The sequence below is a fragment of the Ursus arctos genome, unplaced genomic scaffold (genome assembly GCF_023065955.2).
Source record: "Ursus arctos isolate Adak ecotype North America unplaced genomic scaffold, UrsArc2.0 scaffold_12, whole genome shotgun sequence".
Taxonomy (NCBI): Eukaryota; Metazoa; Chordata; class Mammalia; order Carnivora; family Ursidae; genus Ursus; species Ursus arctos.
The window spans coordinates 62,149,160-62,165,837 of record NW_026622786.1 but is presented as its reverse complement, the minus strand read 5'-3'; the positions used below and the strand labels follow the sequence as shown (position 1 = coordinate 62,165,837).

Here is a 16,678-nt window from a genome sequence, read left to right as displayed (position 1 = left end):
TGGGGGAGCCACGTGTCAGAGTCACTTCCTCTGATACTCAGAGTGCCCTTGGGCTCCCCAGTCCACTTGGGGACACACCCCCTCTTGCTGGGAAAGGCGGTGGGCCCCCCTGGTTAGTTTCCCTGGGAGGGCCAGGGGTGTGAACAAAGCCCAGTTCCCACACTGAACTGATCCTGAGAGCCCTGGCAGGAAGCTTGGAGGGGGCGAGGACATGCGAGAGCCTCCAGCTCAAGAGGACAGGAGAGTGAGAGCTTCTCCCCCGCCCTCTGGCCGGCCTTCCGTGCGGAGCCCTTTCCCAGCTCCGTCCTCTGAGTGCGGGAAGCCAGCCCTGTCAGGGAAGAGAGGATCGGCAGGGGTTTCTGCGTGCACAGTGCTCTCTGAGTGAGCCCTCAGCTCACACGTCAGGGTTTCTGCAGAGCAGTGGGCTAGGCTGGGCTGGGGCCGAACCCCTGAAGGCCCCACCACGGTTCTCCCAAGCCTCCACTTACAGCGGCGCTCCTCCCTGCAGGTGTTGGGGGCGGGGGGAGTCTTGTTGTATCCCTGCCTCTGATGACACCTCCAACCTAGGGACAGGTCTACCCTGTACCCTAGAAGTCCCTCCCTGGCAAACACCACCCCATCCAGCCTGGGTACTCACTGAGTTAGCACTGTTAGGATTTGGCCAGGGTCTGCCAGCTCCCGGGCCCCTGAGAGAGGGAGAGAGAGAGATGACGACAATAAAAAAAGGTCTTATCCACCCCAAGGGGGTGGTGTCAGCAGGGCCAGAGCGAGAGGGCTGACATCACTAACAGGAAGTCCCTCACACAGGCCTAGGGCCTTACACACCATCTGGTTCTCAGGGAGCAATGGGCAGCTCCGTGGGTGGAAATCTAGAAGCCCCTATAAATTGTATGGAAAATGTGTAATGTATATAAAATTTCCTGTGCGTGTGCATTTTCCCAGGAAGGGAACCCACGGATTCTCACAGGGATCTATCCCCACCAGGGGGGTCAAGGACCACTAAAGCACCAGAACACTCTGTGGTGAATTGTACAGGGGTTCAAATCTCCACCGTCACTTAGAGGTGTGTGAGCATGGGCAAGTTACTTCACCTCTCTGGGCCTCAGTTCCCCCGTCTGTAAGTGGGGGGTGATAATAACCACCTTCCGGAGTTGTTTGGAAGAGATGGCTCAGAGCCACACCGAGTGTGGAGAAGCACTGTGCAGAGCCTAGGAGCTCTTATCACAGTGTGGCTGACACGCCTGATCCACTGCTGAGAGGACTGAGGGCCAGAGAGGTGCCCAGAACGCCTCTGTCCACGAGTGTCTCAGGGGCCGCCAGAGGGTGGGGCGAGCCGCCAGCAAGGTTGGTTGTGCCTTACATGTTAATCCCGGGCATGGCGGGGCCGAGGGAGTTGGGTGGTGGTCTCATGCCGCTGCCATAATTCTGCAACGATAACCAAGGGTCAGTCTATGAGAAGGAGAAGGGGAACCGGAGAGAGGAGGAGGGAGGAAAGACAAACAAAATATAAGCAAGAGGATTAGTCTGTGGAAAGGATCTGATGAGGAAAAAAATAACATATTTGTTAAAAAAGGTGAGGGGGTGGGAACCACGTGACGGGACCACAATGACAAGCCAGCACAGAGGGAGGCTTCGGGATGGTTCTCTCAAAAGCATGGGGATGTCCGGCAAGCCCTCACATCTTGGGTCTTGTGGGGGTAAAGGGAATGGACTTGTAACAGAACTGACTGGTGAACACTGCCCACCTCAGAAATTCTGGGGCTGGGGGCGGGGGCTGGGTCTGAACATGGAAGGGGAAAGAATCCTTAAAGGCCTGGCCGGTGACTGTCCCCATGGCCCAGCACGTGCAGACACTTGCCCCCCACCCCGCCCCATGCCTGGGTTGTCCCCCAACCCCTGGATCAGGTTGCCTGATTCAGGGGTCAGCCTATGGGGCCCTCAACATACATGGTACTGGAGAAGCAGAAAGAAAACTCTTGGGGGCGGGGAGCGGGGGGGGTCAGCAATTCTGATCGAGGGAAGAGTCCCTCCTCAGCTCAGTACAACCCCCAAGGCAGAGTGCAGTGGGTCACAAGAGTGCCAGGATTGGGCACCTCTTGTCACTGCTACCCCTGACTCCCCACTTCCAATGCTATTTTCTTTGCAGAAGAAATACCTTGCTTCCCTTCTCCACTTGGGCTCCTACACATCTTCCAAACCCAGCTCGAAGAGCACCTCCTCTGTGAAGCCTTCTCTGAACACCCCTTGGGGTTAACTGCTCACTCCCATAATGCCTTGTAATCCCGACCCCTGCCACAGCCCGTACCACACCGGGCTATGACCATGACCACACGTGTCTCCCACTGGGCTCTGAGTACCTGCTGAAGGTGGGGACTGCACCTAAACGGTCTCCATGCATGTGTGACCCCACACACACTGGGCGCTGAATCAATGAAGGAGTGAATGAGTAAATGAAGAGAGTAAAATTAGCCTGGTTGTAGCTTAAACGCTGCCACTGTAGAATCTGAAAGAAGTAAGGTTGGTATTTTTTTTTTTTAAGATTTTATTTATTTATTTGACAGAGAGAGAGAGACAGCCAGCAAGAGAGGGAACATAAGCAGGGGAAGTGGGAGAGGAAGAAGCAGGCTCCCAGCGGAGCCCGATGTGGGGCTCGATCCCAGGACCCTGGGATCACACCCTGAGCCAAAGGCAGACGCTTAACGATGGAGCCACCCAGGCGCCCCAGTTGGTGGGTATTTGATGGCAAAGAACAGCTGAGCACATAACGCACTTTATAGTCTCTGGCTTGTCCTTTGAACACGCCATGAAGCTAGTATTACTCCCATTTTAGAGAAAAGGAGACTGAGGATCTGAGGGGAGAAAGATCTGCCCAAAGTCAATAAGCCAATGACTCAGCTGGGGTTTAAACCTGGAACTGCAAGCCTCTGGGTCTACACTCTGCCCACCACACACCTGGTAAAAGGCTGGTGGGGACAGGAAAAGGGCAGGAGGCTGAAGAGCCCCGAGCTGACAAGCTCAGAGCAACATCACACTGGTGGTGGCTTCCTCAGCCAAGGACCGGCTCCTGAACCTTAAAGCCGTGGGCCCACCTCCTCTGCCTGGTCACCCTGACAGCTGCTTGGCGTCTACAAGAATCCACAGTGTGTAGACAGTATCAGCAACGGCACCAGGCTGACTGGCAGAGAGCAGGCCTGGAGTCCCACAGGCAGAGTGGGGCGGCCACAGAGGGATCACGCGTCAGCCCCGGGACGGGCAGAAGCTGCGCCCTCTCTAGCCACAGTGGCACCGGCTGGCAGGCAGAGCCACAGACTTGAGGTCACAGCACAGGACAGCTAGCCCCGGCTTGGGCATACATGTGTGACAAATGCCCCACCATGGTCCCCACTGGAAGAGATGCCGCGGCGCAGAAGCGGAGTGAAGGCCCCTCACACAGCTGTGCACCATGGAGCCGTGGCCCAAGGCCCACGGCCCGGCTCTGGCTCCACAGCCTCGGCCCGCCGCCAAGCTGCCTGGCCGATAGGGTGAGGACAGGGAGCCCCCAGCCTTACAGGCCCGCGGGGATCAAATGCAACGACGGCTTTGAAGTGCTCTGTCAGCTCTCAGAGGTGTGTTCTGATTTGGGATGTTAGCAGCAGAACGAACACCAAAGCCCTTAATGCCGCCTTAAGCATCACAGAACCTCGGGTCTTAAAGGGTCCTTCCTAAGCCCCACGTGCAGCTGCTAAATCCCTCCACAAATCTCAGCCTCACTTCCGCCGCCGCCGGACAGAAAGCCTGCCACCTCCCCAGGCAGTCCCCTCTCCCTGCCCTGTACAGAGACCCCTTCCAGGGGCGACGGCCACACCCTGCTGCCTCTCCAGCCCAGGGCAGGGCAAGCAGAAGGACGGCCTGGGGGCAGGTGGAGCTGGGGACATGGGGCGATAGGAGAGGCTGAGCCAGGTGCTCGTTCCTGGAACATGCCCGCCCGTGCAGTGTGCCCCCAGCCCCCAGGAGGCTCTGGGGTGCCAGCTGCTGTTCCTACCTCTATCTCACCTTCCAGAGCCTCCCAAACAGCCAGCACAGTGCTTCCTGAGAGGGAGGCTGCCCACCACGCCCTCCCTGCTGGAGCACAGACCCCAGAGGGCCACTTATACCTCCCTGATTCAAAGATGACAGCCTAGAGGGCCAGGGGGCGGGGGGGGGGGGGGGCACAGATTTGCCCAAGGGCACGGGGTAAGTCAGGGGTGAAAGTAGGGATGAATGTCAGCTTCCGGGAAAAGTTCTCAAAGCAGAAACAGCAGCCTTTCCATAGGGGGCTTGGAAGCACGGTTTCAGAGACAGAAATGGTTCCCTTCCAGGGCGCCTGGTTGGCTCAGTCGTTAAGCGTCTGCCTTTGGCTCAGGGCGTGATCCTGGCGTTCTGGGATCCACCCCCATGTCAGGCTCCTCTGCTGGGAGCCTGCTTCTTCCTCTCCCACTCCCCCTGCTTGTCTCTCTCTCACTGGCTGTCTCTCTCTCACTGGCTGTCTCTGTGTCAAATAAATAAATAAATAAAATCTTAAAAAAAAAAAAAAAAAAAAGAAATGGTTCTCTTCCCTCCACGTCTGCCTGCCCACAGCACCCGACTGCAAGGTGACCACCAGCCAGATGCTTCCCCTTCCTCTGCCATCTGCACAGCTCTGCAGGGACAGGGGCAGCTAGATACATGGGAGGGACCCTCCATGCAGTGTGGGGCTGGCCACATCCATGGCGGTGGTCCCTGTCTTCCCACGCTCTCACCCTCGTCCCTACTTGGGCACCCGAGACCCTGGGCAGAAGGATCCGGTCTGCTGCCAGGAACAATTAAGGACCCCCCTGTTGGGGACCATGGATGAGGCATCAGGCTGAGTCTCCTGGACAGGAAAGCGCTGGGCAGCTGGAAGGCTGCTCTCACTCCCTGCAGCTCCCAGTCCGAGGGGCTCTTCCTTGGTGCTGCCCACAGTCCACCTAGCACTATCTTCACCTTAAGGTAGGGGAAGAATGTTCCAGTCTTTAGGACACATTGTCCTGGCAGTTTCCTGGGCAGCAGGGTCCTGTCCTCCAGCCCCCTCTCATCATGTGGGGCCTGGGGGCCTCTATGGACCATCCCATTCCCCCCCCCCCAGGAAAGTGCTTTGAGCGGCCCGCTTTCTCCCCACCCAGCCCCCAGCTGCTCTGGCCAGGTTTATAATCCTTCCATCTCTTGCTGGGGCCGTTGCTCAGAAGCCACAGGTAGGAGCCAAGAAAGAGCTGGGCTGTCCTGGACCAACAGGGAGGTGCAGTTTTCTTCTGGGTGGCACAGGACTGTCCCTAGAGATCAAAGGTTATCCTTCACGTGGACTTTCTCAAACACAGACAAGCTAGGATGGCGATCTGATGCTGGCCTGCATGGACTCCATCCCAGCCTGAACACCAGAAACCCTAGTCATTGGCACTCAGGGGGGCCATGAGCATAGCACCTCTGAGGGGGCCTTGAGTTCTGTCCATGGGGGCCTGGCCAGAAGCCCTTGCAGTTCTAGCCTCATTCCAACGGGAGTCACTTCTGGAAAATGTAGCCAAAACATTCCCATTGGATACCCACATAATTCTTCAAAGAAAGACTATAATTAAGAGGATATATTACACCTCCTTTGTGGCTCTGGCCATTTCACCAAACCAGAGTAAAATCTGTCTGAGACACTCAGGGAAAAGGGCAGGGCGATGCCTGGTCTGCTGAGTCCTTTTTGACATTTAGGCTAAAATGCAACACAGGCTCAGATAGTGTAAATGTCACTCCATCCGGCTTTGAAATCTATAAAGTAGCCCCAAGACTACACTGTACCCACTCTGTTCAGAAAGTTCTGGAATCGTCACTGGCTATTAGCAATCTTACTCCCCACTTGGAATAACAGGCTGATGGCTTCCCACCTTTGTGTCCGGTCTCAGTATGGCACTCTGCATACAGTGGCACCTATAAAGGCTGCTTGAAGGGGCTGGCCTCCTTTTGTAAGGGCCCTGGCTGTGGCAGAGACAGGACTCCTCCCTCTGCCCCCCAGCCCATGTTCTAGGGAGGAAGTGCGGTCCATGAAACACCCTGCAGGCATCCCATGCTGCTTCTACCAGACCTACAATGGACCCTGTGAGGTGATCACCTGGCTGCCCATTTTGCAGATGAGGGACTAGAGGCCCAACCGGGCAGGAGGTGGGGTGGTCCTGCCCTCAGCCTTGGGGTCTAAAACTTCTAGGCTCTGCAGTACCTGCTCCCTGGCTGACTCCAAAACCTGTTCCACACCAGACCAGGCCCTTCTGCCCCCCCCCCCCCCCCCCCCCCCGTGAGGGACTGGGGCAGACATTCTGGGTTGCTCTAAGGGAGGTCTGGCCCTGCCCTCTACCCAGACAGGTACAGGAGGCATGGGCAAAGCACTTAGGGTTTCCCTATTAATACAATGAAGTCAAACAAAGAACAAAGGAGATGTTTCCAGAGCCTGAGGTTGGTAGAGGTGGGATGCATCAACCAGGCTCATCCTTGAGCTAGTTTCTCCCTCCCCTCTGGGTCACCCCTCTCAGGGTCTACAGGAGAACTGTGTCCTTACACACCGCTGGGTGAAGCCAGGAGAGCCACACTGGACCCAAGAGGCCTTGTTTGGTAAGACCTCCGCCTTTAGCACCCTCCCCTCTTTAAAGCATGCCACAAGAGTGTGCCAGACTGCTGGTCAGGGGCTCTGACATGAGCAGATGCCTGCTAAGCCGGGAGGAAGTCCTCAACTTACAGAATGCTCTGCTCTCGGTCAGTCGGCTGACACCTATTCCGGCTTCCAGAACCTCAGGATTACTACAGGCTTAACAAACTGCTAATGGCCTTGGCCAGAAAAAAATAAAAAAACAAAAACACACACCACTCAAAGCACATGAAGCCCAGGCAATGAGAGTCCGAAACACTGATTTTCAGCTCCCAAGTTGGAAAACATACATTGCTTACTGAGAGTACCCCATGCCAGGCGTCACACCGAGCACTTGAGCCTTGCCCTTTGAGCACTCCTGTACGGCAGATGCTGGCCTCTTGCCCATTTTACAGATGCAGCTGCTAAGCATCCTGGAACCCAGAGGGCCAGGCGGGGGGCCTTCCCACTCCATCCTCTTGTGTCCCCAGATCCCCCAGGACGTTGTGGAAGTCCAAGGTCACTGCTTATCCACCCCAAGAGCATCTCTGAAGTGCAGCTGAGGGACCTACAGGTTCCTGACTCAGGAGAGGCAACACTCTGCTTTAGACCCCGCGGCCCCTCCCACGAGGTCCTCAGCGGAGCCACCCGGCACAGATCAGCTCAAGACAGCCACATGGCAGGAAGGGGCCACTCTGGTGGCTTAAAAGAGACTGGTGAAAACACAAGCTTTGGGGGATTTGAGGAAAGAAAACAAACAAACAGACAAGAAAACCAGAGCTGCAACTGGTGTGGGCTTGCTTCATTTTAGGATTATGGGGCCAAGAGAAGACGAGGACCTCTCTAAAAGCTCTCGGCAGCACCGACGTTGCAGCCAGCCCCGAGAAGAAGGCAGTGGGCTGGGGGTGCTGTAAATACAACTCCAGACGGAGCGGAGGACTCTGGGTGTGGGCAGACACCTCTCCCTGCCAGAGCCGGCACGTGTCTGTGAGCCTGTGAGCCGGAGCGCTCCTCCTCCCCCAGGGAACCGGAAACCTGGGGAGGGGCCCCGAGAATGCAAACATCTGCACACTGAATGGGGGGGGGGGTGGACCCGGACGACAAGCAGGCTTCTAGGCAGGGCAGAAAAGGGAAGGAACACCCTAAAGCAAAACCCTCCCGATTTCACTGAATGAAACTTCCTGCTCCTTATTTAGACTTCCAGCTTCTTTTAGATAGTCAGGTCAGCAAACTCTCTGCCACAGCTACTATAGGAAACAGCCACATTCAAATACCCAGGAGACTGGGAAGCAACCGTGAGAAGGTTCAAGAACAGGAACGGCCTGTCAGACCCCTGCCTGATGGTCCTGTGGGAGCCTGGACCTGTCGGCCATGGAGCTGGGTCACAAGGAGTGACCACTGTGCTGTAACTGTAAAGAGGGAGACAGGGCACCTGACATCATATCTCCCAGAGACTTCTGAGGAGTCCTTTTTGACAATGGAACCTCTCTTGGTCAGAAGAAATCTGAGCTTGGAGGCTGGGAATGAAACCGGCAGGGGCTCTGGGTTGAAGGGGGTCTTAGGGGCCCTGGCCAGCCTGGCCTCCTCTCAGTTGGGGTGGCATTGCTGAGAACCATGGATAGAGATACGCTCCTCCTCCCCTCACATCAAACAGGGGAACCAAGGCCTACTAGGGCCCACCGAGGTCAAGGAGAGACAAATGGTAAGTCAGCTGAAGGCAGAGCTAGGACTGCCTCTCATTTGTCCCGCCATTGGGTCACGACAAACTAGGACCCTGAGCCAGTTCAAGTTCACCTACCCAGGGTAGAAGATTTTGGGATTCCCGGACACTACTGCTCGGGCACGAGACCCTCGACCTTCCAAAGTCCTCAAATCCCTCCCACAGGAGGGTCTGCCAACCAGAAGGCTCCTGGCTGTCCCGTTTCCCCAGCTTCCCAGAAGGCCCCTTAACCTGGCCCAACCTGTCTACCGAGGGCGGCTGCTCCTGGCTGTGTGGGGGACCAGCCTGGCCATGGGCAGAGGGGGCAGCTGGGGACTCAGCCATGTCCTCTCCCCTCACCCCTGTGAGCTGAGTGATGGTGGAACGACTGACAGACTGTGGAAGGAGGAGAGTAGGCGGGTGCACACAGATGGCCAGGGAGATGGACAGACAGACAAGTGGTTACCTGTGGGCCGGGCCCCATGGGCCCCATGCCTCGGGGAGGGTTCATTCTCTGCATTGATCCTCCCATGTTGGGGTGACCTGCACAAAAGAGTAGGTGAGCTAGGTGGTGGGGGCAGACAGGACAGACTCCCCACACCGCAGGTGGCCCCGCCCAGCCCTCTACCTTGTTGTCGGGTGGGATCCATGGAATTGGGCAGCAGTGGCTGGGTCCCAGGAACTCCTCCTGGAGGCTGAAAGAGACGTGAGAGCCGCACTGAGTGGCTGGGGGACGGAGGGAGATGCGCCTGCCTGCCCCGGCCCTCCGCTACCCTTCTGGGGCCACTCACGGCCTCCCTGACCTGCCGACTGGGGCTGGGGGCAAGACCCAGGAGCGGCAGGCAGCGGGAGCTGGCGTCAGCAGAACATACAACATGGGTGGGACAGGAACCATCACACACCCTGCTGTCTCCGTGAATCTGTGCTCCGGGCAGAGCTCCGCCTCACCCTGGCAGCGCCGCCCGCCATACACCCCTCAGCGGCAGCCTGCCCCCTGCCCCGCGCTCACCTCCCAAACCCCGGCCACCAGGTTTAAGCCAAACCCTGTCCTTCCTTCACCCCATGGAGATGTAACTCAGCCTAACCCCTCCCCTAAAGTGTGGGGACCAGGAGACCCACCAGCTAAAAATCCTATCACTCACTACACACATGGGGATCTTTTTACACAGGAGCAGGGGAGGAGGCGGCCTTCAAGGTTTGGATGGGGAAACTGAGGTCCAGAAGCCCAACGGCCCCCCAGTCACCTACTGGTAGAGCCAGGATGAGCACTCAGGGCTCCCAACTCCCTGTCTTCGTCCTCCGCATGAAAATGCCCCCTTTGGGCCGCAGAGGTGAAGCAGAGGCCTCCCAGAGAGGGAGGAGGAGGCTGAGTGAGAACTGCTCCCCAAAGCCGGGTGCAGGTGGCAGATGCTGGTGTGATTATTAAGAAGGTGAGGACAGGGTGCCACGGGTTTCCTGAGTGAATACTTGGCACACTCGCTGGGAAAACCTATTACAAGTGATTTACTTGGGCCTGAAGTGATTTTAGTGGCAATTGGGAAGAAAAGACAAGAAAAAAAAAAAAAAAGCAGCAGAACTAGAAGGAAAAGTGTGCTTCCAGAACCTTGTGCTTCAGGACTAAACACAGGCCATTGCCTTTGAGACGAAAAGCAGACCACCTTTTCCCATCTGCAGATGCCAGTGCCTCTTGGTGGCCAGGCTCTGGGACAGGGACCGCTGCCCCCTCTACCCCCAGCCCTGACCGTGGCTGAGGGGATGGCCCAGTGGTGAACTCCAAACGGTGCGTGGAACAAGGTGGTGGTATGCAGAGAGACTAGTTCTCTCTGCTGTCCCAAGCTTCAGAACGGGCTGTGTGTCCAGTGCGTGGGGGTGCTTGTGGGGGGCCACACAAACCTGGGAGCACCTGCTGTTTCCAGTGCCCGGGGGTGCTCACAGTCTCTCTCTAGCCTCTGGTCTTAGCTCTTCTGACCTTTCACTTTCTCCCAGTCCTGCGTGCTCTCCCCAAGTTCCCCAGCTCTGAGTCACTTGACAGGTTTGTGTCTGCCCACTTGGGAGGCTGGGATATTTCTAGACCCCGATTACAGGACCCTGAGAGGACAAAGGCAGGCCTGTCTCTGAGGCTCTCTGATTTGGGGATCCCAGGATGTCCAGGTGGACAGGGGACCGTCCAGGTCATAAAACATCCCCAGCTATAACCCTGATGGAGCAGCTGTGGGGGTTGGGCAATCACTTCCTCTCCAGGTAGCCCAGTGAGGACACCAACAGTTCTCGAAGGAAGCTCCTCCTTGGGCTCCCCTTAGCCTGCTGTGTCAGGACCCAGGAGCAGAGCAGGGCTGCCTGGAGGCTCAGAGGGAGTCTGGGCATCACTTCCGTCCACCCCTCACTGGGGTGACCCTGAGCTGGGGACAGGGTGATCTCGGCCCCCTGTACAAGAGAAGGCAGATGTGCCATGACCAAGATACCGGGTCTCAGAGAAGGGTGAAGCCTTCAAATGTAAGAAAGCAGCAGAAGAATGCTCATCTATGGCACTGTAAGCACATGCTGTGTGCATCTCGGAGTCTGCTAGGGAAAGCGATGCTCTGGGGCTGTCCCACGGGCTCCCGGAAGTAGGCCAGCGCCTCTCTGACAGCACCGTGGGGCAGGCGCAGGAAGCGTCTGCCCAGGGAACAGCCAAACCCCAGCAGTGTCTGCATGGTCACTCGGCCACTGGGCTGACGGGGGCTCCTCTGGGACGTGTACAGGACAGCTGCCTGACAAACCCGGATCCCAGTCTTCCTCCACTCAGCCCCGCTGAACCCCACTGTTCACTACCACCCACCTACTTTCACTTGAAAAACAGCAATGCTTTCTCTATATAGAGCCTCAAACCTGTCACCAGGGAGGCAGGTGGGAGGATGGCCTTGTAAGGTTCACGGGACAGGTCAACAGTCCTTAGCTTCTTGTCCCTCCCTAAGTGCCCTTCTCACTGCCTTAACACAGGAGGTCCCATGAACCTGAGCAAGCCCTGCGGCCTCTGCCTCCCCCACCTGCCACAGGGGAGGGCTGAGCTCACTGGGGCAGCAGAGGCTTCCACTCAACCCGTAGCCCCAACAGAGGCACTCTCCACGAACCCCCCAGGTGCAACACCCCTGAGAGGGGCACATCCCTCCCTGGAAGGCAAACATTTCTTGTGTCCACAGGAAATCGGTAGAGATTTCCAATGGGGTCGGTGCGGGGGGGGCGGGGGGGGGAAGTTGGCGGGAAGGTTACAAGTGGTTTGTAACGCGAGGTGCAGATGACGGATTCATTCTCCATTTGCTCTCTTGAGCACTTGCTCATGCTTAATTGATAAATAGGAACATACATGTTTCCTCTCATGTCCCTTAATTGCTGGAGGAAAGGACACAATGACGATAAGGGAGCATCTGTTCTCTCCATGGGGCGGAGGCCAGTTCGGGACAAAGAGAGACCCTGGGTATGCCGGGGGAAAAGGCGCTGCTGGGGCCCACGCACGTGACGGCAGAGGAGGCCAGGCCCCCTTGGTGAATGGGGCAGCACGCTTACAACTCTGAAAGCTAACCACACTGGGTGAGGGGCAGAGGAAACAGCACTGGGCTGGGAGCTATAGACCAACTTGATCTGGCTTACTGCAGGACTCCGGGACGTCACTTCTTCACTCTGACCTCTGTTTCCTCCTCTGTGACATACCCAAGGGTCCCTCCTTGTTCAAAAAGTTGGGTGTCTAATTCTTGTCTAAATCTCTCCTCCATGTCAGAGAAAGAGGAAACAGAAGACTTCTGGAGGGAAAAAAAATAACTGGAAACCTGAAAGGCAATTTAACACTAAAATTTGGAGGCCCATGACTATGAGCGTCTCTCCTTAGCCCTACAGCTCTGCACTTAGAGGCCTTTCTTGCAGAAACCCGAGAACAGAAACAATAAGGCCACTCGAGCTGGTAACTGAACTCCTAAGTTCCAAAGGCAGTAGGGGCTGGTGATGTGGTCACATCTCTTGAAGGGCTTTTGCAAGCAAGGTTACTCTAAGAATTATATATAAAAATATTCTGGCATGAAAAGAAATCTCCCTAACGTTTCTTTCCAAGTTTCTTTTAAATCTGTCAATCCTCAACACATATTTTATCTTTACTTCTCCAGCTTCCTTCCCGCCCCTGGATGGGCTGAACTAGGGAGGGTGGCATGGGGGCCAATTTCTCCAGACCACCTAAGAATTGCCAACCCTAATGGGCCAGCATAAGGCACACAACCCCAGGCTGAGCAGCCCTCCCCGTAAGCAGACCACTTTTCTAATTACACGAACAAATCCCTTCTTGTTTTGAGTTAGGTCTGGGAAACAGGCAGACATTGCTTAAAAACTCACAAATGTCCTGCTCCGCTGCAGCCCGGCTCCTGATCTAAGCATTCCTACGGGCCATTTCTCCCCTTAATAGCACGATTATATTTACCAGCCTTGGCAATTCTCAAAAGCTTCCAGGAAAAAATGCACGTTGTCAATTAACTTCATTAAGGAGGAAGACCCTTTTCCAAGAAGGGGCTGGAAGGGAGGGGCAGGGGCATTACCACCTTCTCTAGAATAGCCGAAACCCTGCATTCCCATCCTGATGGTTCTGCTGCTGCCCTCTGAGCTCCAGAACTCAGGTTTTACTGCCCAAAGGCCCCCAGGGGAGGCAGACACAATGCTGGGAGCGGGGCTGTACCGTGGACACGGAGTGGACAAAGGGCCCTCCCTGGGGCCCACCCGTAAGCTACCTCCCACATTCAAACCTGTCCCTCCACCTCCAAATCCTTTCCCCAAATGCTGATTTGAGTCAAAGGCCAGCGGGGGTCAAGGGTGGCTGGGTGAGGGGTGAGAGAACATGAAAAGGTACAGTACCTGGTTTCCCATTCTGATCGGGGGCCTGGGGCCGCCTGCGTAGCGCGGTGACATAAAAGGCTGCAATTACAGGGAGTTAGTTCAACGACAGCCTGCACTACTGCACAGGGACAAACACGAATGCGCTCCACGCCACCAAGTCCAGTTTTTGTTACAACTAGTGATCTTTTCAACTCTCTTTCTCCCGGTGGCCTCTTCCCTCTGGGCACAACTTCCTCTGGGCAGAGGCAATGACAGATGTGCCTCGCATGGGCGACTCCTGACTCCGCATGTGCCCACGTACGTCTACTCTGGGCGGCAGGAGCGCGCGGCTGGGACAGGGCACGGGACGCGGGAGAGCAGTTACAGCGGTGCGGGGCCGAGGAAGACAGCTCTGCTCTCGGGAAGGGCAAATGAAGAATCAGAAAGGGACTCACACACACAATGGTCAGCATGTGCGGACAAAGCTGGGCACGCACACGCACGCACACACACAGAAACCACTGACGAAAGGGGCGGGGAAGGGGAGCGAGGATTTGGGGGGGACACAATGAGAACGGTAAGGGGCCAGCGGGCTCCCTAACTTGTGCAGGGCGATGGGCAGGAAAGCTTTCTCAGCAGCAAGAGTGCACACAGAAAAAGGCCAGGAATGCAGCTTCGGTTACGAACAAATGGTTAACCAAACTCAAAAACCAAACCAAAAGTGAGAGAGGAGAAAACAAAAACGCAAAGGCCGCTGACAAGGTCACAGAAATATATTTGCTTTTCTTTTGGTTTCATATCCAAGCTGGGTGTGACGTCCAAGGAATGAAGACTATCTTGGGGGGGGGGGATTTTTTTTTATTTTTATTTTTTTTAAATTTCATTTGTCCAGAAAGACTCAAAAGCAATGGCTAGAGCACATTTTGATTTTTGTTTTTCCTCTGCTGGCTCTGTCCTCCTCGGGCCCCGCGCCCCCCGGCGGGCGGGCGAGCCACAGTGCTTTTACCTGACTGTGGGGTCCCATCATGCTGCTGGGATTGTGAGGTGGAGGCTGTGCGTGCGGCGAGGGCTGTGACCCCGGAGGACCCTGTGAGGCCAGACAGTAGAGGCAGGTTATAGATCACAGCACATGGAGAAGCGCAGAAGCTTAAAAGAACAAAAATTCAACCAAAACGAAGGGCAGGCGGCGGGCGTGCGGGCGGCGGGCTCTGGTTGGCGGGGAGGTGCGCGCGGCTGCTTGGGTCGCAGGCTCGATGGTGGGCGCGGAGAGCGGGAGGGAGAGAAGCCGATGAACACACTCACGGGGTGGTTTACAGGGACGGAAAACAAAACCCAGCTCCTTTGTCAAAGTACGCGGGAGCAGGGGCCCAGGCACCACGTACAGCTGGAGCGGAGTTTGCCATGTTAAATACGCTGGTTGTGACGGGCTCGGAGAGCGCAGCGACGCACAGCGGGTGCACCCACTCTGCAAAGCGTGCAAGCGCCGCTTCTGGGCATGGGGAGAGCCCTGCAAGGCCCTGGTTTGGGGGAGCTTCCAGTCTGGAGGGGGACAGAGACAGGATGCGGGCTCCTGGGCCAGTCGACTGAGGGGAGGGGGCCTGATGGGTGTACGAGAATAGACAGGAGGAGTCAGGCTGGGCCAGAGATCGAACAAACAAGGAAACAAAAGGATGGACGGTTACCAAGCACCCATTCAGTGAACTCTGTTAATTCACCATCACTTGAAAATGGCCCCATTAAGTGGGGTTTCTCATTCTTCTTTTTACCAATGAGGAAACTGGATCTCAAGGGACGTGAGGACTTGGCCACAGCCACACAACTGGTAGATGGCAGAGCCTGGATGAGACACCTGATGGACCCGAGGCTCACCGGGACTCCTGCAGCCCAGAGCTCAAGCGGGCATGTGCAGAGGAGCAGGGGGACGGGGCTGGGCTGGAGGCCCCTGACTGCTGGGTGGGCGGGTGGTGGGTGGGTGGAGGGGCTGGGCTTTCCACTCCAGCCAGCAGTGAGTCAGCCACCTGTGGTTCTGAGCCGACCCCAGAAGCCCTGGACTACGCTGACCTTGACTCCCCCAAGAAGAGATGGGCAGGTGAATTCACTTAAACCACAGGGTTGGTCAAACTGTGGGTTGCAACCCATTAGTGAATGCTGAAATCAATTTAGTGGGTTGCAACCATTGTTTCCTAAAAACCTGGAACAGAATAAAAAAACAGAATAGAAACTATCAAACAGCTGTGTGTGTATGAAGGCAAATCTTTTTCACTAACTTCTTCCCACATTTATACACAGGTGTGTGTGTGTCTATTGGTTCACAGTGTCAAATGTATTTCCTACCACAGGTCAATCAAAAAGTACAAAAGGCCCTTCTTGAAAGCTCCTTCCTGCCTACTCGGGCTGTTCGGAGCTGGACACTGGGCGAGTGACGAGGAGCACGCCCTAATTCACTCTTCTCCACCCTCAATCATGCCATTACTCTCGGAAGCCGCTTTTGAGAAAAACCCAAAACCTACACGGGGGATGGGGGAAGTTACATTAAAGGGAAGAGGAAGAGAGAGTCTTTGAGACTTAGGTAGGATTTTCTCCGCCAGCCTTCTCTCTCAGAGCCAGGCTGCCCGGCCTCCCACCCGCTCAGAAGACACGGTCCGGAGCTGGGGTGGGGTGGAGGGGCTGGTACCGGGCGGTGGGCCGGGAGACACGGAGAAGAGGTGTGCAGAAAAAGACGGCAGGGGGCCATCCAGGAAGCTGTGGGCACCACTGAAGACAGGCCTGGAGTTTCTTGGCCAAGCAAGGGGCTGCTCACTTCCGGAGAGCTCTGCGGAGCAGATGTTCCCCTACCTGCCACGCTACTAATTTCAACAAGTGTGTGTCTTTCTAGCGGCTGCCAGCAACGGCATGGTTTGTTACCATGAGCAATTTTCTTAATTAACAGACATTAATTAGCCATTTAGCAATTTTGCAAGCATTTGTTTAGCGGCTTTCCTAAACATGAATACCACTGTGATAATGGCGCTGATTAGAGGGTCCCCTAATTAACAGTACAGGGAAGGAAAATTGAAATCACATAAATTAAAAAGGGAGGGGAAGCTAATGAAGGCGGGACATATTTGCACCTGCAAGTCTTTTGTACCATGAAACTTGGGTGCAATGTAAACAAAATAAGATAATTCAAAGCCAACCCCCAAAAAAAGAAAAATAAAAAGAATGGAAGAAGAGGGTTCGAGGGTGAGGTCCAGTTGCCAAGAGGGGGCAAAAGGCCTTCTGTTGGTTCCCAGCTCTTGGCAAGAAGGGAGCACCTCCTCCCTCCAACCCTCGTGGCCCTCACTGGTAAGATCCGGTGCTTCCTCAGGGAGAGCGGTGCTGTCTCTAGGCAGGTCCCCCACACCTGTGGCCCCATGAGCCAGCAGAAGCAAGTAGTGGCTGACTCGACAGCTCACTGTAGAAAATGTATGGAAAGCACCCCAGAGTGTCTGCCACCCACAGGGGGCCTCAATCAGTGGCAGTCCCTACTAAGGGCC

At 55.9% G+C, this 16,678-nt stretch overlaps 1 protein-coding gene across 3 annotated transcripts in view; it reads right to left on the bottom strand.

The window, feature by feature from the left end:
- SSBP3 (single stranded DNA binding protein 3) overlaps positions 1–16,678 on the bottom strand; it is a 161,584-nt gene that overhangs the window by 12,899 nt on the left and 132,007 nt on the right. The window contains exons 6-11 of one of the 3 annotated variants that reach the window (XM_026498029.4): positions 14,170–14,250; positions 13,203–13,262; positions 8,962–9,028; positions 8,800–8,876; positions 1,361–1,425; positions 638–686 (exon numbers count right to left, since the gene is read on the bottom strand). In XM_026498029.4, the coding sequence (XP_026353814.1) occupies positions 638–686; positions 1,361–1,425; positions 8,800–8,876; positions 8,962–9,028; positions 13,203–13,262; positions 14,170–14,250 (399 nt within the window). The remainder of the gene's footprint in view (positions 1–637; positions 687–1,360; positions 1,426–8,799; positions 8,877–8,961; positions 9,029–13,202; positions 13,263–14,169; positions 14,251–16,678) is intronic. The other 2 variants (XM_026498030.4, XM_026498031.4) reach the window with 2 other exon arrangements.